This window comes from Pithys albifrons, chromosome 11 (assembly GCF_047495875.1).
Source record: "Pithys albifrons albifrons isolate INPA30051 chromosome 11, PitAlb_v1, whole genome shotgun sequence".
In the NCBI taxonomy this organism is placed as follows: Eukaryota; Metazoa; Chordata; class Aves; order Passeriformes; family Thamnophilidae; genus Pithys; species Pithys albifrons.
In genome coordinates this window covers 2607185-2631852 of record NC_092468.1, presented here as the reverse complement: position 1 = coordinate 2631852, position 24668 = coordinate 2607185, and the positions used below count along the sequence as shown (strand labels likewise).

The following is a 24668-nucleotide window of genomic DNA, read 5'->3' as shown; positions in this document are numbered from 1 at the left end:
GCCGGCCAATGGGGGCGCGGGGTGGCCCGCGCCGGCCAATGGGAGCGCGGCACCGCGCGGCGCCGGCCAATGGACAGCTCACACTTCACCGCCGCCGGCCAATCGCCGACCGGAGCGTCGCCGCCGGGCCCGCCGGGCCCGCCCCGGCCGCTGCCACTTCCCTCCGCGCGGCCAATCACCGAGCGCGCCTGTCGGCCACGCCCCCCGCTGGCGGGCTCGACCAATGAGCGGCGGCTCCGAGGTGGGAGGGAACGGCCCGTCTCGGTGGTGCCCGCGGTGGAACCCGGAAGTGGCGGCGGCGATGGCGGCGGAGGCGGCGGGGCCGGTGCGGCTGTGGGTGCGCACGGAGCCGTTTCTGGTGGGGGCTCTGCCGGCCCCGCCGCCCGCCCGCCTCACCCCGCACTACCTGCGCAAGGCCGCCGCTTATGCCCGAGCGCGGGCGGCCCAGGGCTGCTTCCCGCGGCTGCGCTGGCCCCGCTGGCGGCACATCGCCTGTGGGAAGCTGCAGCTCGGCCGCGACCTCGCCTGGCTCTACTTTGAGCTCTTCCGCGGCATCCTCAGTCCCGACCCGGCGCGCCGCCTCCGCTGGGCCGAGACAGAGGCGGCCTGTGCCAGCGCCGAGGAGCTGGAGCGGGAGCGGAGCAAGGCAAGAGCCCAGCCCGGCCTAAGGCAGGGGGAGCCCAGAGCTGGCCCGAGGCAGGGGGGGAGCCCAGAGCTGGCCCGAGGCAGGGGGGGAGCCCCGAGCTGGCCCGAGGCAGGGGGGGAGCCCCGAGCTGGCCCGAGGCAGGGGGGGAGCCCCGAGCTGGCCCGAGGCAGGGGGGGAGCCCCGAGCTGGCCCGAGGCAGGGGGGGAGCCCCGAGCTGGCCCGAGGCAGGGGGGGAGCCCCGAGCTGGCCCGAGGCAGGGGGGGAGCCCAGAGCTGGCCTAAGGCGGGGGGAGCCCAGCCCGGCCTAAGGCGGGGAGAGCCCAGAGCTGGCCTGAGGCAGGGGGGGAGCCCAGAGCTGGCCTGAGGCAGGGGGGGAGCCCAGAGCTGGCCTGAGGCAGGGGGGGAGCCCAGAGCTGGCCCGAGGCAGGGGGGGAGCCCAGAGCTGGCCCGAGGCAGGGGGGGAGCCCAGAGCTGGCCCGAGGCAGGGGGGGAGCCCAGAGCTGGCCTGAGGCAGGGGGGGAGCCCAGAGCTGGCCCAAGGCAAGGAGTCCCCCGTCCGGCCTAAGGCAGGGGGAGCCCAGAGCTGGCCTGAGGCAGGGGGGGAGCCCAGAGCTGGCCTAAGGCAGGGGGAGAGCCCAGAGCTGGCCTGAGGCAGGGGGAGCTCAGAGCTGGCCCTAGGCAGGGAGAGCCCAGAGCTGGCCTAAGGCAGGGAGAGCCCAGAGCTGGCCTAAGGCAGGGAGAGCCCAGAGCTGGCCTAAGGCAGGGAGAGCCCAGAGCTGGCCCAAGGCAGGGAGGGCCCAGAGCTGACCTGAGGCAGGGAGGGCCCAGCCCGGCCTGACCTCCCCCCTCTCCCGCTGCCCAGCTCTCCGTGGACACGCTGCAGTTCCTGCTGTTCCTGCTGGTGCAGCAGCTCCACAGGGTGTCCCTGCGCCGCTCCCTGCTCGGGGACGAGTGGCCAAGTGCCCGGGCCGGGCCCGCCGACCTGCCCGGCAAAGCCGCCGGTGGGAACAAGGTACTGCGGCCTCTGGGATCCTCCAGGGGGCGGCTCTTCCCGAGGGAATGGCCCCGAGGGGCGTGGGGAGGGGCCTGGGGTGGGTCCTGGGGAGGGTCCTGGGGGGCTCGGTCTGGGCCAAGGGGTCTCAGCACAGATTTCCTGTTCAGTGGTAAAGGAAGCATTTGGTGTATTCCCTGCAGGTTATAAAAAGCTTTTTGGAGTTTTTCCCTGGGGCTTTCCTGGAGTTCAAAGCCAAATGAAAATTCCCTCTGAGTCTTGGTAATTCTCCTTTTAAGAAGCAACAACCCCTTTGCTTATTCCATTATTCAAGGAGGAAACTTTGCTCGTGTTCATGGTTGTTTTCCCATGATCCAGTGGAAATGTTGGATCCCAGGGTGCTCCCTGACCTGAAGTTTGTTTCAGGGAAGGGAGTTGGTTGTTCATCTGGAGATCAACCACTTGGAAATACCGTTTGCTTTTAAAACACTCCCAGATGTTTAGGAAGGAGTCAACTGGATGTGTCCTGTGAGTGAGAGTGAGTTGCAGTTGGCAGCCTCTGGAATTCTGGCATGGATGTGCTGCTGTGAGCTGGAGGAATGTAGTTGGGACAAGCTGGAATCATTCAAAAGAGGAGCTGGGCAGTTTTATCCAGGAACAAATGATGGTGAGGACGAGCTGTGATCACAGCTGTGTGTTCCTTCAGCAAATCTTGTGCCAGAATTCCAGCCTCCTGCTTTTTCCTGAGCTGGAGCCCTTTAGGGTTTGAACTGATGATTCTTTGAGAGGCCCTTTGGTTTATTGGAGAAATGGCTCTCAGTTTTTCACCCTGGAAGGTGACACTTTTATCCTGGCAGCCTTGCACAGCTGGGATTTTCCAATGGAGTAGCTCCAAGACCTTGCCTGTCAGTAGTTGATTTGTTCCCTCCCTTCCAGTGCCAGCCTGGACTTGGGTGGGATTTGAGGAGAACCTGTTGCTGCTCTCTGGAATTAAATATTTGCTACTTGACTGAGAATAAAATCAAAGAATGGATTGGGTTGGAAAAGCCCTCCGAGATCAGCAAGTCCAACCCTTGATCCAACCCCACTGTGATCACCAGCCCAGGGCACTGAGTGCCCTGGGCTGGTGATCACAGTGGGGTTGGATCAAGATGTGGTGGATTCTCACTCAGTGCCACATCCATTGAATCAGAGAATGGATTGGGTTGGAAAAGACCTCTGAGATCATCAAGTCCAACCCTTGGTCCAACTCCAGTCCCTTTACCAGATCATGGCACTCAGTGCCACGGCCAAGCTCAGCTGAAAAACCTCCAGGGATGGGGAATCCACCCCCTCTCTGGGCAGCCCATTCCAATCCCTGAGCACTCTCTCTGCAAAGAATTTTTTCCTGCTCTCCAACTTCAATTTCCCCTGGCAGAGCTTGAGCCCATCGTGCCCCCTTGTCCTATTGCTGAGTGCCTGGGAGAAGAGACCAACCCCCAGCTGGCCAGAACTTCCCTTCAGGCAGTTCCAGACAGTGCTGAGGTCACCTCTGAGCCTCCTCTTCTCCAGGCTGAACACCCCCAGCTCCCTCAGCCTCTCCCCACAGCACTTGTGCTCCCATCAAACCACAGTGCTGGGTCCCGACCTGCTGGTGCCACTGCCCTGCTGCTGGCACCTCAAGGAGGAGTTTGGCTTCCCCAGATTTCCAGCTGCCCCCTGCCCTGAACCCAACACCTCGCCCAGCAGCAGCCTCATATTCTCCCAGCTTTTCCAAGAACAGGCTGACGTCGCTGCAGATCGAGGGGCAGAGGCCACAGAGCACCCAAACAAGAACAAGTCCCCAGATGGCACGGCATGACCTGGGGAGATCCTTGAATCAGAGAATCATAGAATGGATTGGGTTGGAAAAGACCTCAGAGATCAGCAAGTCCAACCCTTGGTCCAACCCCACTGTGATCACCAGCCCAGGGCACAGAGTGCCCTGGGCTGGTGATCACAGTAGGGTTGGATCAAGACATGGTGGATTCTCACTCAGTGCCACATCCATTGAATCACAGACTCATAGAATCACTTGGGTTGGAAAAGACCTCCGAGATCATCAAGTCCAACCCTTGGTCCAACTCCAGTCCCTTTACCAGATCATGGCACTCAGTGCCATGGCCAAGCTCAGCTGAAAAACCTCCAGGGATGGGGAATCCACCCCCTCTCTGGGCAGCCCATTCCAATCCCTGAGCACTCTCTCTGCAAAGAATTTCTTTCTGCTCTCCAACTTCAGTTTCCCCTGGCAGAGCTTGAGCCCATCGTGCCCCCTTGTCCTATTGCTGAGTGCCTGGGAGAAGAGACCAACCCCCAGTTGGTTTTTTTGAATTTTTGGGGCATGGTGGCTCTGTGTGGTTTGGCAGAGCAGAGCAGCAGGAATGAGCACCACGTTTGACACATTTTCCCTCTTTTAGAGGAATTCCAGCCAAATATTCATTATGCCATGCCCATGGAGCTTCCCACCTGGCACCACTCACCTGCCATGTGTGTTTTCCTGCCCTCCAGAACTGGAATGACCAGGAGCACCAAACCTTCGTGCAGAGCCACCTGCTGGACATGCTGGAGCTGCTGCTGGAGCCGGAGCAGCTCTCGGCCTCGTCGCACAGTGTGCAGAGCAGCCTGGTGTCCGTGGAGGCGCTGGGGGCCCTCAGCCTGCTGCTGGAGGGCTGCGTGGGCAGCGCCAGGGCCGTGCTGCCCCTCCACCAGCTGGCCCTGTGGCCGCCCTGCCACCCCCACAACGGCTTCTGCAGGGCAGCCAGAGCCTTCTCCCTGCCCAGGCTGGAGAGCTGGATCCGCTCCTGCCTCACCGCCAATCCCTTGGGAATGACTGCCTGCCTCAGGGCTGGCAGGAAACTGGCCTGGGCACAGCAAGGTGGGGCTGAGAGACACTGCTGGAGTGGGGATGGGGGAGTGGGGGGAAATGGGGGAGTGGGGGGAAATGGGGGTGTGGGAATGGGGGAGTGGGGGGGGGAAATGGGGGTTTGGGAATGGGGGGGAAATGGGGATGGGGGAGTGTGAGGGGGAAATGGGCATATGGTGGGAGTGTGGGGGAAATGGGGATGGGGGAGTGGGGGGAAATGGGGATGGGGGAGTGGGGGGGAAATGGGGATGGGGGAGTGGGGGGGAAATGGGGATGGGGGAGTGGGGGGGGAAATGGGGGTGTGGGAATGTACAGGGAAATGGGGATGTGGCAGTGTGGGGGAAATGGGGATGGGGGAGTGGGGGGAAATGGGGATGTGGCAGTGTGGGGGAAATGGGGATGGGGGAGTGGGGGGAAATGGGGATGTGGCAGTGTGGGGGAAATGGGGATGGGGGAGTGGGGGGAAATGGGGATGTGGCAGTGTGGGGGAAATGGGGATGGGGGAGTGGGGGGGGAAATGGGGGTTTGGGAATGGGGGGGAAATGGGGATGGGGGAGTGTGAGGGGGAAATGGGGATGGGGGAGTGGGGGGAAATGGGGATGGGGGAGTGTGGGGGAAATGGGGTGTGGGAATGGGGGGGAAATGGGGATGTGGGAATGTGGGCGGGAAATGGGGATGGGGGTGTGGGAATGTACAGGGAAATGGGGATGAGGGAGTGTGGGGGAAATGGGTATGGGGGAGTGGGGAGGAAATGAGGATATGGGAATGTGTGGGGAAATGGGGGTTTGGGAATGGGGGGGAAATGGGGGTTTGGGAATGGGGGGGAAATGGGGATGGGGGAGTGGGGGGAAATGGGGTGTGGGAATGGGGGGGAAATGGGGATGTGGGAATATGGGCGGGAAATGGGGATGGGGGAGTGGGGGGGGAATGGGGGTGTGGGAATGTACAGGGAAATGGGGATGGGGGAGTGTGGGGGAAATGGGGATGGGGGAGTGGGGAGGAAATGAGGGTGGGGGAGTGTGGGGGGAAATGGGAATATGGGAATGTGTGGGGAAATGGGGATGGGACGGGGGGGGAAATGGGCTGGGGGAATGTATGGGGAAATGGGGATGGGGGAGCGTGGGGGGAAATGGGAATGGGCGAGTGTGGGGGGGAAATGGGGATGGGGTAGTGTGGGGGAAATGGGAATATGGGAATGTGTGGGGAAATGGGAATGGGGGAATGTATGGGGAAATGGGTGCGTGTGGGGGAGAAATGGGGATGGGGGAGTGTGGGGGGGAAATGGGGATGGGGGAGTGTGGGGGGGAAATGGGGATGGGGGATTGTGGGGGGAAATGGGCGTATGGGACTGTGGGGGAAATGGGGATGGAGGGGTGTGGTAATGGGGGGGAAATGGGGATGGGGGATTGTGGGGGGGAAATGGGGATGGGGGATTGTGGGGGGGAAATGGGGATGGGGGAGTGTGGGGGGGAAATGGGGATGGGGGAGTGTGGGGGGAAATGGGGATGGGGGAGTGTGGGGGGAAATGGGCATATGGGACTGTGGGGGGAAATGGGGATGGGGGAGTGTGGGGGGAAATGGGGATGGGGGAGTGTGGGGGGGAAATGGGGATGGGGGAGTGTGGGGGGGAAATGGGGATGGGGGGTGTGGTAATGGGGGGAAAATGGGGATGGGGAGTGGGGGGGAAATGGGGGTGTGGGAATGTACAGGGAAGTGGGCATATGGGAGTGTGGGGGAAATGGGGATGTGGGAATGTGTGGGGAAATGGGGACATGGGAGTGTGGGGGCAAATAGGGATATGGGAATGTACAGGGAAATGGGAATGTGGGAGCGTGTGGGGAAACGGGGAGTGTGGGAATGTGGGGGGAAATGGGGATATAGGACTGTGTGGGAATATGGGATTGTGTGGGAAAATGGGGAAATGGGATTGTATGGGGAAGTGGGAATGTGGGGACATGTGAAATGGGAATGTGGGAATGTGTGGGGAAAGGGGAATGTGGAAGTGTGTGGGGAAATGGGAGTGTGGGAACATGTGGGGAAATGGAGATGTGGGAATGTGGGGGCAAATAGGGATATGGGAATGTACAGGGAAATGGGAATGTGGGAGCGTGTGGGGAAATGGGAAAATAGGAATGTGTGGAAATATGGAAATGTGTGGGGAAATGGAAATACAGATATGTGGAAAAATTGGAATATGAGGGGAAATTTGAATATGAGAAATACAGAAATGTACGGAGAAATAGGAAAATAAAAGCATAAAAATGTAGAATTATAGAAATAAATGTAGAAATACAGAAAACTCAATAGAAATGTAGGAGACCCCTAGAAAGAGGCACTCAGCTCCTCCTGCTGCCCTGGCATCTGGCACTGGGGTGGGACCTGGGCCGGTCTTCCTGCTCTCCAGTCCAGCCTCATTCCTGCAGGGACATGGCAGTGGAGCCACCACAGGGAAAAGGAATGGACTCAGTGTTTTGTTGCTCTGGCTGCAGGATCCCAGGGGGATCAGTGGATTAGGGAGCACAGGGAAGAGCTCCAGGATTGTGCTCTAGAGGGAGCATTTCACTGTTTTAAAACACACAGTTCCTGCTTAAACCTGCCCTCAGGATCTTCTGCCAGGCTGGGTCTTGTGGTCAGGAACAGACTTCTGGAAGTGGAGATGTCTTGCTTAGGGCTGGCTGGAGCTTGTGGGGGGCTTTGGCTGCTCCCAAGTGATCTTGAAGTGCTTGGATCTTCCAGTGTCTCCCAATTTCAGGAGTTTCTCAGTGCTGCTGACCTGCCCAGTGGTGGTTGAGGGTGGTGTGAGGGGTGTTGGAAGTACCATCCTTGGGACTGTTTGTTGTCCTGAGAGATTCCTGGGCAGTGAAGTTTTGTGATCTTTGTTTTGCAGTGGAAGGATCAACCAGAAGAGCCAAGATTGCCTGCAGTCCCCGTGTGGTGCCCGAGGTATCCCCCATGGTGATCATGAGCCAGGTGTACAAGCAGACCCTGGCCAAGAGCTCAGACACCTTGGTGGGGGCTCACGTGAGAATCCATCGCTGCAACGAGTCCTTCATCTATCTCCTGTCCCCTCTCCGGTGAGTTTGGTTCTCCTGGAATGCAGCTGAAGCCTTGGTTGACCAGGCCAGGAGGGACAGTGGGATCTGGGGGGCATCAGGAAGAGCTTTGCCAGCAGGTCAGGGAGGGAATCCTGCCTTTCTGCTCAGCCCCAGGAGGCAGATCTGCAGTGCTGGGCCCAGCTCTGAGCTCCTCAGGACAAGAAGGGCGAGGAGAGGGGCCAGTGGAGGCCACAGAGATGCTGAAGGGCCTGGAGCACCTCTGTGATCAGGAGAGACTGAGGGAGCTGGGGCTGGTTAGTCTGGAGAAGTCTGAGAGGGGATCTCATCAGTCCATACACATATCTCATTAATCCATACAAATACCCTCCTCTAAGAGGGGATCTCAACAGCATACAAATATCTCATTGGTCTGTACAAATACCTCAAATATCATACAAATATCTCATCTGATAGGGGATCTCATCAATTTCATTGATCCATACCAATATCCCATCTGAGATTGGATCCCATGAATCCATTTAAACACCCCCAAGGCAGGTGTCAGGATGGTGCCACACTCTTCCCAGTGGTGCCCAGCAACAGGATAAGTAGCATTGGCCATAAACTGAGCCAAAACAAGTTCCACCTCAACATGGGGAAGAACTTCCTTCCCTTGAGGGTGGCAGAGCACTGAAGCAGCTGCCCAGGGAGGGTGTGGAGTCTCCCTGTCTGGAGTCATCCCAAACCCACCTGGTTCCTGCATCACCTGCTCCAGAGGTCCCTTCCAACCCTGACTGTTCTGTGACTCTTTGACAGATCTGTGACCATCGAGAAGTGCCGGAACAGCACGTTTGTCCTGGGCCCTGTGGAGACATCTGTGCACGTGCAGAGCTGCGACAACGTCAAGGTCATGGTGGTTTGCCATCGCTTGTCCCTCTCCTCCACCACCGGCTGTACCTTCTACACCCTCACCCCGACGCAGCCCCTCATCCTCTCAGGCAACCAGGCCGTGAGCTTTGCCCCTTTCCACACCCATTACCCCATGCTGGAGGACCACATGGCCCACGTGGGCTTGGCCACTCTGCCCAACTACTGGGACAGCCCCATGCTGATGTGCAAGGACAGCGGGGACACGAGCGTGTTCCGCCTCCTGCCCCCCTCGGACCTGTACGCCTTCGTGGTGCCCTTTGAGATGGAAGGAGACACGAAGGAGACGCCGGGGGGGCTCCCGCCAGAGTACCAGGACGCGCTGAGCCGGCGGGAGCACGAGGTGCAGCTGTGGCAGCGTGGGGTCAAGGAGGCGGCGCTGACCAGGTGAGTGCTGAGCTCAGCCAGACACAGAGAGAGAGAGACAGAGAGAGACAGAGAGAGACAGAGAGAGACAGAGAGAGACAGAGAGAGACACAGAGAGAGACACAGAGAGACAGAGACAGAGAGAGAGAGACACAGAGAGAGAGAGAGAGAGACACAGAGAGAGAGAGAGAGAGACAGAGAGAGAGACGGAGAGAGAGACAGAGACACACAGAGAGAGAGAGAGAGAGAGACACAGAGAGAGAGAGAGACACACACAGAGAGAGAGAGAGACACACACACAGAGAGAGAGAGACACACAGAGAGAGAGAGAGACACAGAGAGAGAGAGACACACACACAGAGAGAGAGAGAGACACAGAGAGAGAGAGAGACACAGAGAGAGAGAGAGACACACAGAGAGAGAGAGAGACACAGAGAGAGAGAGAGACACAGAGAGAGAGAGAGACACAGAGAGAGAGAGAGACACACACAGAGAGAGAGAGACAGAGAGACACAGAGAGAGAGAGACAGAGAGACACAGAGAGAGAGAGAGAGAGAGACACAGAGAGAGAGAGAGAGAGAGACACAGAGAGAGAGACACAGAGAGAGAGAGAGACACAGAGAGAGAGAGAGAGACACAGAGAGAGAGAGACACACACACAGAGAGAGAGAGAGACACAGAGAGAGAGAGAGACACACAGAGAGAGAGACACACACACAGAGAGAGAGAGAGACACAGAGAGAGAGAGAGACACAGAGAGAGAGAGAGAGACACAGAGAGAGAGAGAGAGACACACACACAGAGAGAGAGAGAGACACAGAGAGAGAGAGAGACACACAGAGAGAGAGACACACACACAGAGAGAGAGAGAGACACAGAGAGAGAGAGAGACAGAGAGAGAGAGAGACACAGAGAGAGAGAGAGAGACACAGACACACAGAGAGAGAGACACACACAGACATACACACAGAGACACACACAGAGACATACACAGAGAGAGAGACATACACAAGAGAGACACACACACACAGAGACATACACAGAGAGAAACACACAGAGAGACACACACACAGAGACACACAGAGACACAGACACACACACACACACACAGACGCACAGAGAGACAGACACACACACACACACACACACAGACGCACAGAGAGACAGACGCCCACACGTGCACAGACGCCCACACGTGCACAGACGCCCACACGTGCACAGGCGCCCACGCACAGGCACACACACACAGACACACACAGACACACAGTCAGAGACACAGAGACACACACACACACATGCACAGGCACACACACACGCACACAGACTCACTCACAGACACACACACACACACACAGGGGCTGTTTGATGTGGGGCCAGAAAAATGCCCCAAGGGTGGGGTGGGGCGGCTCAGCCATGGCTGGTTCTGAGGCGTTAGTAATTAGCCATCCCGGCATCCTGGTTGGGAAAGGGAGAAGGGCAGCTCTCACAGTTGTGGCTCTGAGTCATGGAATTCTAGAATGGTTTGGATTGGAAGGGACCTCAAAGCCCACCATATTCCACCCCCTTCCACTAGACCAGGTTGCTCCAAGCCCTGTCCAGCCTGGCCTTGGACACTCCCAGGGATGGGGCAGCCACAGCTTCTCTGGGCAACCTGGGCCAGGGCCTGCCCACCCTCACGGGGAAGGGTTTCTTCCAATATCCCATCTAACCCTGCCCTCTGGCAGTGGGAAGCGCTGCCTCTTGTCCTGTCACTCCAGGCCTTTATCCAAAGTCCAAAGGGTTCAGCTCTCTTGGAGCCCCTTCAGGCTCTGGTAGGGGCTCTCAGATCTCCCTGGAGCCTTCTCTTTTCCAGGCTGAACACCCCCAGCATTCCCAGCCTGTCTCCAGAGCAGAGGGGCTCCAGCCCTCAGAGCATCTCTGTTGTCTCCTCAGACCCAGTTCCAGCAGCTCCACACCCTTGTTCTGTTGGGACCCCAGGGGTGGGGCAGCACTGCAGGGGGGGGTCTCACTGAGTAGAATGAAGGGGGAGAGTCCCCTCCCTCACCCCACGCTGCTCTAAAGGAGGTGCTTTCTCATGGCTGCATTTTCCCAGCTTGTGAGACTCCAGGGAAAGCATTCCTAGACCCTGCTGAGGGCTGAGGTGAGGGATCCACCCTGGCAGTGAGAGTTTATGACTCTGGGTGCTGCCCAGTGTCTCTGTTGTGCTGCCAGTGCTGGGGGCGAGGGCTGGGTGTGTGCCCTGAACCACAGCTCGGCCAGTACTGGCCTGCAGCTGCCTGGGGTCCCTCCCAGTCCATCCTTTCCCATGGGATTGAGGCTCTAGATCACTGTCCCATCCCTTGTTGAGGTGAGCTGGGAACGTGCCTGTGGATCATTGCAGAAAATCACTCCAGGGACAGGAGCTTTGAAAGTTCACTTGAGCAGATCCCATGGAATCCTCTACCAGCTTCCTTGGCAAGCACATTTTGGGGTTAAAAACCCCATTTCAAACATCCATTTATAAAGACTTTATAAGAACAAGTTTTGTTCCCTAAGCCGAGCTTAAGCTGTGTAGATTTTCCTTCCATTCTGTGCTCTGGTAACAGGGTGTAACTGGGTGCTGAAAGCAGAGATCTAGGAGGGGTTTATCCTGTGGGAAACATGGAATAGGAAAGCATCCCTTTGTGGCAAACACTTCCTCTTGTGGCTGGCTGGGGAATTCTGGCCCATTTGGTGGTTCCTGGGTTTAGAGGAGCTCCCTCCACTTCCCGTGTTCCTTTCTGAAATGCAGGTGCCTCTGCAGAGCAGGGAGGGGTGGGCAGTTTGAGAGAGCTCTAGACTGGGAGAGAGGAAGGATTCTGGGGCAGGATTTTGCTACAGGAGGAGGGTGGCAGGGCAGTTGTGACCCAGAGATGTAAAACCCTTCAAAACTCCCAGCCCTGAGTCAGCAAGAGCAGCAGAGAGCAAAGAGAGTGGAGTCATCCCTTGTGTCCATCAGCTCATCCAAGGTGCTCTCCCCTCCAGCCCTTGTCCTCCCAGGGCTGCTGATCCCACCCCAGGGTTTTGGGAAGGTATTTGGCCTGTCAGAACCTTCCTGGTAAAGAAATATGAGAAAATAAGGATGATGTGCTTAGATTTGCCATCCTGTCTCAGGAGGCAAGAGCTGACTCCTGGAGTGGCTTATTCCATAAAAGGGTGAAAACTGTGGCAAGTTGAGAAGCTTGTTGAAAAGAAACTGGACAGCTGACAGTGGAAAATGTCTCTTTGTCTCTTGCAGGCAGGGAAACAACCAGGGAGACAAGCAGGAAGCTTAGAGCAAGCAGGATATCAGGCTTGTAGAAAGGAGAAAGCCGCTGTGCTTGAGTGGGGAGGTGAAAGAGAATGCTGGGGCTAAGAAGACGTCTTTCAAGAAGTTGAAGTTGTCTGAATGAGGAAAGTGGGGCAAGAAAAGAATGTAAATCCTGCCAGGCTGAAAGTAAAACCCCCGTAAGACAGGAGCAGTAAGACAGCTTGAGGAGCAACTTGCAAAAGCATAAAATCCTGTTTATTCATTTCTGAGCGTATCAGACAGAAAGTCTTTCAGGGTCAGTAGCAGATCAAGGTAGAGAAAAAGCACTTGGAGAAGATAAATCCGTAAGGGAAGGAAGAAGTGGCTGCCTTTGTGTTTGCTGGGGAGGAATTTGGGTTAGTTTCTGTCCCAGAACCCTGTTTTTTAGGGAATGGCTCAAATGGGATCTGTGCAAAGAGCAGCCTTTGACTTGGGAAGGGGGTGGGTACATGGAGGACATAAAGGAGTAGAATCATGGAATGGCCTGGATTGGAAGGGACCTTATAAATCCAACCAGGTTCCACCCCCTGCCACAGGCAGGGACACCTTCCACCAGCCCAGGGTGCTCCAAGCCCTGTCCAACCTGGCTTTGGACACTCCCAGGGATGGGGCAGCCACAGCTTCCCTGGGCAACCTTTGCCAGGGCCTGCCCACCCTCCCAGCCAAAAATTCCTTCCCTATATCCCATCTATCCCTGCCCTCTAACAGTGGGAAAACATTCCCTCTTGTCCTGTCACTCCAGGCCCTTGGAAATAGTCTCCATGTTCTTGTCAGCTCCTTCAGGTGCTGAAAGGAAACAATTAGGTCACCCTGAAGCTTCCCCAGGATGAACAATCCCAATTCTCCCAGCCTTTCCTTGCAGCAGAGCTGCTCCATCCTTTTAATCATCTTGGTGGCCTCCTCTGGAGGTGGTTTCTTGCTTTTCCCAGTACAGGATGGGATCAGCACATCAGCTTAGGAATGGGTTCAAAGCAAACCCACAGAAAACCTCCAGAATATTGAAAAATGGTCATGTTTTATTGGTGTTCAGAAAGAAATTGTGTAAACTCATAGAAAAAGTCCAGCAAGGCCTGCTTAACACCTGTACCACCTTTGGCTTAAGAAATTCCAGGGGTGAGCTGATCCCAGAGGGCTGGGATGCTGTTCTGGAGATACTCTTGGGCATCTGAGCAGTGCCAGAGAGCCTGGGCTGTGGAACACTCTGTTACTGTTGGGCTTGTCAAAACCACCCCAAAAGTTAATTACCAGCAGCAGGAATTATTTGAGGAGGGTTTATAGGTACATTTTCCCCCAGATCTCCATCCTCTCTCTTCCAGGTGCTGTCAGGACAGAATTTGGAGTCCTCAGTGCTCAAACACTGGTTGCTGTTGTTTGTTTTCTCCCTTTTGAGGCACAGTATTTAATCTGTGCTCTGAGAGGAAAGTGGAGGCAGCCCAGTGGAGCTGGCTGGTTGTGCTGGTGGCATGGGGAGGTTTTTGTGGCTTCTCACACTCCACCAAGTTCTGCCTTTGGGGTTCATTATCACCATATTCTCTTGGTGAAAACATTCTCTCCTTGCTCAGGATGGTTCAGGAGCCAAGCCAGGCTCTTCCTGAAATATCTGGAGGCTTGTTTGGGTAGTGAAGGTGAGGCAGAAGTATAATGTAGTAAATAAATGTGGTTTTTCCACACTTCCCTGTTGGTGTTTTGGTTTCAGGGATCAGAGGAGAAGGTTCCAGATGTTGGTGGAAGACAAGTTCTACGAGTGGCTGGTGCAGACGGGGAACCGGCAGCAGCTGGACAGCCTGATCCCCCCTGCCACGGGCCCCAAGCAGGCAGCAGGATAACCCCCCATTCCTCAGCCCACAAGGAAAGGAAGGATGAGCAGAAGGCCTGTTCCTCCTGATTCTTCTCTGCCTGCAAGAACTGCCCCATGTTTGTGTGCACACAGCCAAGGCAGAGGGAGAACAAGTAGGAGGCTGTTCAGTAAATGTTCTCATCATAGCCTTGTGTTTGGTTTTAGTTCTTATTTTGCTGTCAAAACCCCTTTTCAGTGCAAATCTGCATCCTCAGCACCTGCCTTGTTGTGAAGTTTGCTCTGTTGGAGACACCTCTAAAGGCACATGGGCATGTTGCATTAGTGCAATGTAAAACTGGCTGGAATAGCTGCTCCTTCAAAGAAATTCTGTGTGTGGATGTCCATTTACCCACCTCACCTTTGTTAAAGAGAACTGGGGGAGCCTTTGGGTAGTTCTTGCCATGAGACTTGGGGTAGTTCTTACTTTGTAGTGCCTCTTCCCAAGCAGAAGTGTTTAGGAGCTGGAGAGCGGCCCTTTCTGCCATGGCATGTTTCAAACCATTAGAAAGTTGGTTTATTTTTTCTTTAGTCTTTGAATTCCTTTTTCTTTGCTAGTGTTGGGAGTAAAATCTGCTCCTATTTTGTTCCAGAGCTCAGGGAACAGGCAGCAATACTCCCAACCCAGTTCTCATTAAGACTTTGTGGCCATCCTGCCTGGACCTGCTGGATCCAACACCCAGCCTTGGACTGTCTGGCTGCCTTGGGATTCCTGCTCACTGCTGCCTTGCCAGGAATGTGCTGTAGTTATCCTGTTGGGGGCTGAGATGGCACTGGAGGATGCTGAATTGTGCCTTGTTGCAGAGCTGTCCTCATGGTTGTGTCCACGTGTGCAGGGATCCAGCACCCCAGGAATCCTGGGACAAAGCTGGATTCAGGACCTTGGGCATCACCTGCATTTCATGGGACAAACCAGCTGCACTGGTTTTATAAATGTGACAAAGAAGTGTTTGTTTTATTTGTTTTTTATCCAATGGGTTATTTAATATGAAGATGGCACTTAAGTGATGGGATTTTTATGGGATGAACTTTTGTAAGCTCTGGGATTTTATGGAATGAACTTTTGTACATGTGGTTGTGTTGTTTTGACAAGTGTCAATAAACCAGAGTTCTTGGATAAAGCTGGCACCTGTCCTAGGAGAGGGGTGTTACCTGTGCAGTGGGTTAGAGGGACACAACACCTTGAACCTTAATGAATGGGAACCAGTCAGTGAGAGAAAATCCTGATTTCTTGCCAGCCTTGGGGCTGAAGGGTTTGAAGGCAGCCCTGGCACAGGGTTTTGATACAGACACTGTTCCCACCTTCCATAAAGAATATCAGCTTGACTAAGCACCATTCTCCTGTGCTGATGGGACCTGTTCCAGGAGCTGTACTTGGAGCTGAGCACCTGAATAAACTCGGGAAACGGGGACAGGAACTGCATGGATGAGTGGAAGCAGCAGCTGGTGGTGCCTTGGGAAGAGCTCTCCAAGCTGAGAGCCAGAGGAAGGCACAGTGCTCTGTGTGCACAGCTTGAGAGTCCTCCTGAGGGTCTCCCTTGGCTCCTGGGCAGGTAGGTGAGGTGACTTTATTATATTTATTATATTTATGTGAGGTGAGTTTATTAGATTTAAAGGAGGAACGTGCAAAGTGATGACACTTATGGGTAGGACTTGGCTTGTGCTTGAACTGTGATCTTCACAAAACAGCATTTGGGTTAAAAAATGAATATATCCAAGTGGCCTCAGGGAGGGCAACAGCACTGGGGGGGCTGGGGGCACCTAAAATGGGAAGAGGAGCAGCTGCTGGGCATGTGTGCCCCGGGCTCTCGGATCTGCCCGCATTGAGCGGAGCTGCTGTTGCGAGAGTGCTTGTCCTGACAGATTTGAAAGAGGGGCTGCGTGTTTCGGGCGCTGCTGTGCCAAATTCGTGTCCCTTTGTCTCCCTAAGCCTTTGGGCTGGGGCACTGAATAGCTGCAGAGGTGGTTTTTCATCGTGCACTGGCGGGGGTGTGTGTGTGTGTGTGTCAGCCAGCGACCCTCGGCCTCGCGCTCCGCACCCGCAGCGTGGCTGGAGGGAAAGCGCCTTGGCTCCCACCTCAGGTGCTGGGGGGAGAGTTTGGGGTTGGATTTGTGACACCTGCAGATAAAATCAGGAATGTGAGCAGCATTCTTTACTATGGGATGTGTGGAATCGCTGGCTTTGGGGGTGTGTGGCCACACAGCTTTCTTTCCCTCTGTGGCAGGTGCTGTTTGGAGCTGTGGATAAAGCTTGAGGGTGTCCTGGGAGAACCTGCAGCCCCTTTGCTGCACAGATGTTTCCACTGAGAGCTCCCAGTGCAGTGCTGTGCTTTGCAAGCCTGTGGCATGTGCCCTGAGCACGTGTTTGTTATTCCTTAACCCCATCCTTCATTGCAGAGAAAAAATATTAGTATTATAATATTATAAATGTCATGTCCCCTCCTTACCAATGGGGATGGTCCCTTCGATCCAAGGAGGATTCCTTCTCCTTTGACAAGCTGGAGCCAAACTGCCCCCTGCCCTCCCAGCCTTGGCAGGGGGCTGCGTGTTTTGAGTGCATTTGGCAGAGTTTTGGTGTTCTGACTCAGCAGATGGTAACAAAGGGAGGATGGCGAAGCCTTCCTTTATTCCATAATCCTGTTTGCTTTTCTGGAAATGGGCTATAGCCTCAGAATCACTGACTCAATTTTTGGATCCCATTCTCATGACAAAGCGGCTGTCTGGTTTCAAACAAGCCCGTTATAAAAAGGGCACCTCAGCTCCTGGCTGTTTGTAACAGCTCCCCACGTTCCTCCGGCACAGGGCAGCTTGGCTGGGGAGGAAAATGTCCAGAGCTGGGACCAAGGTAAGTTGATTTGCAGTGTGGTCATGATTTTGGCTAAAAGCTCAGAATTTAGAAGGGATAAGTTGTGGAGAAACTTTGTTTTCTGTGTCCTGCTGACAGCTCTGTTGGCGTGTGGGCAAGAGGAGAAGCCTCAAATCCCTCCTCATGTGGAGGGGAGCCCCTCCCAAGTCTTTTCCCAGATTTTGGCTGGTTCCTCTGAGTGTGGCTCTGCCAGAGGATGGAGCTGAGCACAGTGACTGGCAAGGGGGCATTTGAAAATGGTTGTAAATCACCAGGACCTGATGCCTTGTGAGTTGGGAGCGGAGGGTGCTGTGCCAGCCGGGAATGTGACAAGCTGTGCTTGCAGAGCGGAGTCTCCTGGAAGGCTTCCTTGGGAGAACCTGGCTCCCACCACCAGTGGGACATCTGCCACATCTCCTTTAGCATGGTGGAGCAACAGAAAGACTCCTGAATGATGGCCACAGCACCAAAGGGAATAGCATTCCCTGAGGGATGTGAACCGGCCTTGGGATTCGGTGGGATCGGCAGGGATGGATTTAAACTGGAGAAAAAGGTAGACCAGGAAGTTTTGCTTCAGCTGCAGTGATGTGTCAGGTGGGATCCAGCTCTGGTGCTGTGATCCTCAGCCTGGAGTTGAGCAGAGCTGGTTGGTCACACAGACCTTGTTGCAGGGTTGGGACTGGGCAGGGAGAGGCAGCTGGGAAAGGGAAGGAGGGTGAGAACCTTGGAATGGTGGCCGGTTTCCCCTGTGGAATGACAAACACCTGTTAGGAAGCTGTGGGCAGGGTTTCTGAGTTTTGCTTTTGGGTTGGATTCCTTTAAACCTGTGGGGGCTGCAAGACCCACAGGGTGTGAGGGCAGAGTTGGTTTGCAGGCACTGGGCGATGCTGTGGAAGATCCAGATTCAGTCTCGGCTTCTCCACGCTCCTCTCAGCTCTGATCTTGGCCCAAGGCTTGGCTGTGAGTCTGTAGATCCAAGGAGGGTGTGCTGGTGGTTCTGTACAGTCTTTTTGTACCTGTGCCTATAAAAATTGCTGGGGAATTGTGACTGCTCCATCCTTGGAGAGCCTTGAGCACAGTGTGCCAAAAGCTGGGTCCCCTTGGAGTCTGCCACAGGGAATCCACGGATCATGTGCTGCTGAGGTGCAGCAGGATGTCCAGGATCTCAGATTTCTCTGTGCCATGCTCTTGTTTAGCACATTCCAGGGAGAAGAAGAGCACAAAGGAGAGAATTAAACACCATTTCCCACAACCCAGGCGAGTGCTCTGCCCTGGAAAGGGGTCACTGCTCACAGAGAAGGAAATGGGCACTCTGAGGTATTTTTTTAGGAGTTTCCTTCTAACAGAGCTGATGTTGGGAAGAAATATGTGATAAACTGACCCTGAGATGTGCTCAGTTGGTTAAAACTTGGTTGTAATAATGCCAGGGTTAGGGGTTCAATCCCCTGTGTGGGCCATTTACTTGAGTTGGACTCGATGATCCTTGGGGGTCCCTTCCAACTCAGAATGGTCTGGGATTCTGTGAACTGAGGTGAGGTGACAAAGGGAGTAAGAGTTTTATGGTCCCATAAGGAAGATCTGCTTTGGCAAATCTGGTACCAGCCAGGTAAGCCCAAAAAGGCAAGATTTGGGCAGGGAGAGGTTAAATGTAAGCAGAGCCCCTTGAGGGTTTTACTGAAGGAAGGTGATTGGCCTGGAAGAGAACCCACAAATCTAGAATTGAAATCTCTAATTCTGTCATTATTCTGTGGGTGAAGGTCTCTAATTCACCTGTCATTATTCTGTATGTGAAAACATCAACCTGCTCTGTTTGTGCCTGAATCTGTGAAGAAAGCTGGGAAGGAAAGGTCTGGAATGAGTGGAGGGTGTGTGCAAAGGGTTATGATGGAGGATGGGTGGGCAGGATTCCCCCTCTCCTTCAGTCTTCCCAGAATAAACCAGGGAGCAGCCCTTGGGAAGGTCACAGTTCTGTGGGAAAGGCCACACCTCTGGTGTGCTCTTGGAAAATGCCCTCCTGGGAACACACAAGGTGGCTTTGCCATGGTCAGGTTTGGTTGTGGTAGAATGGGTGGGGAAGGAACATCATTGAGTCCCAGAGTGGTTTGGGTTGGAAGGGTCCTCAAAGCCCATCCGGTTCCATCCCCAGCTCATCATCCCACCTTCCACTAGACCAGGTTCCTCCCAGCCCCATCCAACCTGGCCTTGAACTTCCATGGATCCTTCTGCCTGGAGACCAGACCCATGGTCTTAGAGATGTTGGGCAGAGCTCATCAACAATGCTGGACACTCAGTGCATGGCCAGGGGTGGGACTGGATCAGAGCTTGGGGAATGAGATTGGAAAGGGGGACAACTCATCAGCCATCCCAGCGGAGGAGGATGGCTGAGCTGGGAAGAGATGGATCCCTGCAGAGGGTTTCACTGGCATGCTGTGGCTTCCTTGCCCACTGGCTCCAGGAAGAGGCTGCCTGGTGGGCACTGATGCCAGACCTCAGGGATCAGGGCTTTTGGTGTTACCTCTGGGTCAGGCTGGCAGATTTTCCAGGGGATGCCTCAGGACAAAGACCCAGGAGCAGGATCTGGAAACTGGCAGGAGCAGAATCTGGCAAATAGCAGGGGATCTGGCAAATGGCAGGAGCAGGATCTGGCAAATGGCAGGAGCAGGATCTGGAAACTGGCAGGAGCAGGATCTGGAAACTGGCAGGAGCAGGATCTGGAAACTGGCAGGAGCAGGATCTGGCAAATGGCAGGAGCAGAATCTGGAAACTGGCAGGGGATCTGGAAAATGGCAGGAGCAGGATCTGGCAAATGGCAGGGGATCTGGAAACTGGCAGGAGCAGAATCTGGCAAATGGCAGGGGATCTGGAAAATGGCAGGAGCAGGATCTGGCAACTGGCAGGAGCAGGATCTGGAAACTGGCAGGGGATCTGGCAAATGGCAGGGGATCTGGCAAATGGCAGGAGCAGGATCTGGCAAATGGCAGGGGATCTGGCAAATGGCAGGGGATCTGGCAAATGGCAGGGGATCTGGCAAATGGCAGGAGCAGGATCTGGAAACTGGCAGAGGATCTGGCAAATGGCAGGGGATCTGGCAAATGGCAGGGGATCTGGAAACTGGCAGGAGCAGAATTTGGCAAATGGCAGGAGGTCCTGGCCATGCTGAACTGCCCAAGAATGGCAGTGGGGGGAAACAGGAACTGGGCATTTGGGTGCACTCCTTTCACAGCCTTTATTCCCTCCTGGAAAGGTGGTAGCAATTCCCAGCTCTCCATTGCAGGAAGGTGGGAAGAGCTTGCACAGAAGGGAGAGGTTGCTTTGTTTGTGCTGACTGCTTTGGACTGGGAGATTAAGAGGAAAATGTGAGGGAAATAACATTATCCCAATAAATGTCCACAAACAGGCCACAAAACTAATTCTCTGTCATGATCAGTCCTACTCCCAGATACCTGGCCAGGCTGGTGGGACACACTGACCAACCACCTCTAGGAAAACCGTGGCTGACTTAATTTTTAACACAAAATGAATGATTAAGAATAAAAAGTGAGGGACTTGTCCCTGACTGGGGTTGAAACCGTGACAATGAATGATATTTTTAACAGCAGAGATATTACCAGCAGCCAAAGCACCATGAGGGAAGTCCAGCCAGCCAGGAGCAAAAGGTGCTGGTGAATCTTAATCCTCAGGCTGTGGAAAAACCATGGGGAGAATGGATTGTGGAATGCTGGGTGTTTAAAACCCTGTGGCCAGAAGAAGTGTCTCTAGAACATCTGGTGTCATGAGCAAGTAAGGGATGTGTCAGGACAGACATGATGGTTCAGGAATTCTTATTGAAAAGAGCAGCTCTTGAATGATTTTCATCTGAGATGGCCTAAAAATGGGGCTGGAGAAAGGACTGGTCTGGTCCAGGGCTTGGCAATACCCTATGAAGGGATTTTTGAGGAAATTATGATGGGTGGGTGATGCCTTGGGTGTGAGGAATGGGATTTGCTCACCAGCTCTTTAGATCATTTCAAACCAGGTGATCAAATAGGGATAAAATGTCCCTAAGCAAAGTGCTTTGGGGTCAGCCTGGGACAGGAACAGCAACAGCTCTTGGGAAAGAAATGGGGTGGATTGGGAACGTGTCAGCTGTATCACAAACTTGCAGCAGAACAAGCCAACTGCAAACTCAGTCCTTGGTTGTCCAAAGATCTCTGGGACCCTCCATGTCCATGGAATGTTCCTTTGGTTTCTCTTGGGTGATGTCCAGCTTTTGGCAGTGAGTTTTGAGAAGCCAAATTGTGGGTTGTTAGAGCAGGAACAAAGAGAAGTCTTGACCTGGGAGAGGGAAAGAGACCTCACCACCCCCTTGTCAGTGAAGGTCTCACTGCAAACACAACAGAAAGGAAATCATGGAATCATTAAGGCTGGAAAAACCCTCTAAGGTCATCAAGTTCAACCATTAACCCAGTGCTGCCAGGGCCACCACTAACCCATGTCCCCAGAAATGCTGCTTTGTACAGTCCATGGACTTTTCATGGCTCCCTTGACTGTAATTTAGTAACTCCCAGTCTGGAGAAGATGGTAGGGAATTGTTTGAATAGTGTTTTTCTGGAAAAAGGACAGAAACTTCACCAAAGGAGCACTGGTTTGGACTGGGACAGGAGGAGGAGCTGGGAAAGGCAAGACATTGGTGGCAGTGGGTGTTGGGGCCAGGCTGGTGAATTGACTGCAGTTGGTCCTGGTCATGGTTGGGCTTGATGATTGTTATTGTCAAGGGTTTTCAGGTCTTTCATGCCATGATGAGGCTGGAATAGGGATGCTGGGATGAGGACCCTCCCCACTTCCCTTCCCCTGCTTGTTTCAGGTCACCTTCTATGAAGACAAGAACTTCCTGGGCCGTTACTACGAGTGTGACAGCGACTGCCCCGACTTCCACACCTACCTGAGCCGCTGCAACTCGATCCGTGTGGATGGAGGCACCTGGGTGGCCTACGAGAGACCAAACTATGCTGGGAACATGTATGTGCTGACCCATGGGGAGTACCCTGACTACCACCACTGGATGGGCCTCAACGACCGCCTGGGCTCCTGCAAGTACATCCAGATAGTGAGTGTCGGCTCTTCCCGAGGGCTGCTGGAATCTCTCTGGTCTGGAGGGCTTCACGTGCATGTGGGGGGCTCCCACCTTCCTGGGCACCCATGGAGAGGGGATTTGCTCCTCCAGGCCTGCTCTGGGAATGGCAAACTCTTTGGGGAGGGGAAGAGGGTAAATCTTTCCCACTCTGGACTGCAGTGGGGAAAAGCAGATCCCTCGGGATGTGGGTGGGTTTCCATAGGAACAGCAGCATGGTTTTGTCTGAGTGTTCCTTTAGGGACTCTTCCTTTAGGGACTTCAGTGTCCAGGCAGGTCACCCCAAGGTTTGCCTTTTCCCTGCTGTGCTGCCCACTGATCCAACTGATGGTGGGCACAAGGCCTGTGACAAGGGAGGTAGATTTTGTGGGAGAATTATTTTTTTGAGGGGCGGTTTGTTCCTCTCTAGAAAACCAAGATTCCTTTCTGATACAGAGAACTGAATCTCAGTGTCATCAAACCCCGCTGGCTATGGAGAGACCAGCCCCAGGAGCAGCCCTGGAGAGCCCAGGAGGGAGAGGGGATGCTTTGGAGCCCTCTTGGGCATGCTTGGAGCAGCCTGGTGTCTCCTGGTCTTAGGAGAGCACAGGGTGCCATCTATCTCCCTGCTGCAGCACAGGAACTTGTGGGGAGAAAGGAACAGAGGGAATGATCCTTTTGGGAAACCTCTGGGGAGAAGCAGCCTTTCAAACTGGGAGCAGGGATGGAGTGTGTGTTGGTGCTGTGGGACAGTGGGACAGACACTGGTGATCCATGTGCAGCCGACCTGGAGCACAGCCATGAATTCCCCCTGCATGGAGCAGCTCTCACAGCTGGAAAGGGTTTTGCTTTTCTGTCTGGGAGTCTTAACACCCCTCTGAGCCTGTTCTGGGTTTGAGCTGAGTCTAAATCCCTGTGCACAGGACAGGGAGGGTTCCCAGCCCCTTTGGAGCACTGATCTGGCATAAGGGACGGAGCCAAGACCCGTGGGAGATGTAACAGCCTCCCCCACCAGGATGAAATGTGGGAGCCTTATCCTACATATCCACCTGCTACCCGGCTTTCCCTCCAGGCCTGGGGGAGACCCCGCAGAGCTCGGCAAGGAGGGAGCGGGTTGGGCTGGGCGGGGGAAGGGGTGTCCAGGCAGCTGCACATTGAAAGCTGCCGCGGTGCCTTCGGGCAAGGCAGCGCTTCCAATCCCGGTGGGAAACACCGGCCCTGCTGCAGCGCAGCCCGGCTGGGGTCAGCAGCTCATTAAACTCCTCGCTGCCGGGGGAGCCGCGAAGGGAGTGGGTCCCTCCCTCCAGATGCTCACCCGCAGTGGCTCAAGAATTCCAGCCTGCCCGGGAGGGCGATCCCGGCACTGCTGCCGTCGCCTTATCCCTGCCCGCAGCTTCGAGGGGTTTCAGCTGGAGCTGCTCTGTGCTGGCTCGGTGCTTCTGTACCCTTTGCATGTCAAAATATACCCCAGCTGCCTCCCCTCTGAACTCCTGGGGTCTGCCATGGGCTGTTCAGCCCTGTCCTGATGTGCTGGGCGGTGGTTTGGACCTGATTTGAGCCTGACTGTGCCCCAGCTCTGCTCCCACGCCCTGGTGACCATCCGAGCCAGGACTTGTTGGTGCCTCCCTCCAGGTGCCCAGAGAAGCTGTGGCTGCCCCATCTCTGTAGGTGTTCAAGGCCAGGATGGACAGGGCTTGGAGCAACCTGGGCTGGTGAGAGGTGTCCCTGCCCATGACAGGGAGTTGGACTCGATGATTTTTTTGTCCCAAAGCATTCCATGACTTCCTCTCCCTTTTTTCCAGCCAAGCGGAGGCCGGGGCCACATCCAGGTGTTCGAGAAGGGCGATTTTGGCGGGCAGATGTTCGAAGCCACCGAAGACTGTCCTTCTGTGATGGATGAGTGGCACATGCGTGAGGTGCACGCCTGCAGGGTGCTGGAGGGCGTCTGGGTTTTCTACGAGCATCCCAATTACCGGGGCCGGCAGTACGTGCTGCCCAAGGGCGAATACCGCAAGCCCGTGGAGTGGGGAGCGGCCAGTCCCGCCGTCCAGTCCTTCCGAAGCATCTCCGAGTGAGGAGCGAGCCAGCCCGCTGACTGCGCTGCCACACCCCCCAATAAAGCAACTGAGTCGCTCAGCTCCTCCTTGTCCCTCCTTATTCCCGCGATCTGCGCGCGAGTTTCCTGCCCTGGGGCTGCTGGGGTGGAGCTGAGCCCTCTCTGAGCAAAGCACCCCCTGCCAGTCCCTGCTGTCTCTGTCTCCGCTGTCCTCCCCTTCTTCATGGAATCCTACAATAGACTGGGTTGGAAAAGCCCTCCGAGATCATCAAGTCCAACCCTTGGTCCAACTCCAGTCCCTTTACCAGATCATGGCACTCAGTGCCACGGCCAAGCTCAGTTGAAAAACCTCCAGGGATGGGGAATCCACCCCCTCTCTGGGCAGCCCATTCCAATCCCTGAGCACTCTCTCTGCAAAGAATTTCTTTCTGCTCTCCAACTTCAATTTCCCCTGGCAGAGCTTGAGCCCATCGTGCCCCCTTGTCCTATTGCTGAGTGCCTGGGAGAAGAGACCAACCCCCACCTGGCCAGAACTTCCCTTCAGGCAGTTCCCTTCCACACAGCCCATCCCTCCCCTCCCTCCCACTGCCCCACTCCAGGAAAGAGCCATCCCAAAGCTGGGGCTTGTGCTCCCGTGTTTGCCCTGTTGCTTCACTGGACTGGCCCACACAGCCGCAGCTTTCAGTGCTGGCT

At 55.1% G+C, this 24668-nt stretch overlaps 2 protein-coding genes across 4 annotated transcripts; both read left to right on the top strand.

Annotated features, from left to right (window-relative positions):
- Positions 1–290: 290 nt before the first annotated feature.
- On the top strand, positions 291–21690 carry TBCCD1 (TBCC domain containing 1). Of its 3 annotated transcripts, none has more exons than XR_011698727.1 (7): positions 291–646; positions 1507–1656; positions 4162–4528; positions 7404–7590; positions 8368–8865; positions 13848–14101; positions 21674–21690. XR_011698727.1 is itself a non-coding variant. In XM_071566042.1 (6 exons), the coding sequence occupies exons 1-6, from the start codon at positions 302–304 to the stop codon at positions 13975–13977; spliced, it is 1677 nt and encodes a 558-aa protein (XP_071422143.1). In that variant the 5' UTR covers positions 291–301; the 3' UTR covers positions 13978–15106. The 3 variants fall into 3 exon arrangements, 1 of the variants encoding a protein (XP_071422143.1); XR_011698726.1 differs by lacking the exon at positions 21674–21690 and adding an exon at positions 14579–15106; XM_071566042.1 differs by lacking the exon at positions 21674–21690 and having other exon boundaries at positions 13848–15106.
- Positions 16583–24036, top strand: CRYGS (crystallin gamma S). Its single transcript, XM_071566045.1, has 3 exons — positions 16583–16830; positions 21674–21916; positions 23722–24036. Exons 1-3 carry the CDS (start codon positions 16810–16812, stop codon positions 23992–23994), a joined length of 537 nt encoding a protein of 178 aa, XP_071422146.1. The 5' UTR covers positions 16583–16809; the 3' UTR covers positions 23995–24036.
- The last annotated feature ends 632 nt before the right edge of the window (positions 24037–24668 follow it).

Coding starts and splice junctions, on each gene's coding strand:
- TBCCD1 (XM_071566042.1), top strand. CDS start 302: ATGGCGGCGGAGGCGGCGGGGCCGGTGCGGCTGTGGGTGCGCACGGAG. Junction 1,657..4,161: donor AAGCCGCCGGTGGGAACAAG/GTACTGCGGCCT, acceptor CCTGCCCTCCAG/AACTGGAATGACCAGGAGCA. Junction 7,591..8,367: donor TATCTCCTGTCCCCTCTCCG/GTGAGTTTGGTT, acceptor ACTCTTTGACAG/ATCTGTGACCATCGAGAAGT.
- CRYGS (XM_071566045.1), top strand. CDS start 16,810: ATGTCCAGAGCTGGGACCAAG. Junction 16,831..21,673: donor TGTCCAGAGCTGGGACCAAG/GTAAGTTGATTT, acceptor TGCTTGTTTCAG/GTCACCTTCTATGAAGACAA. Junction 21,917..23,721: donor CCTGCAAGTACATCCAGATA/GTGAGTGTCGGC, acceptor CCTTTTTTCCAG/CCAAGCGGAGGCCGGGGCCA.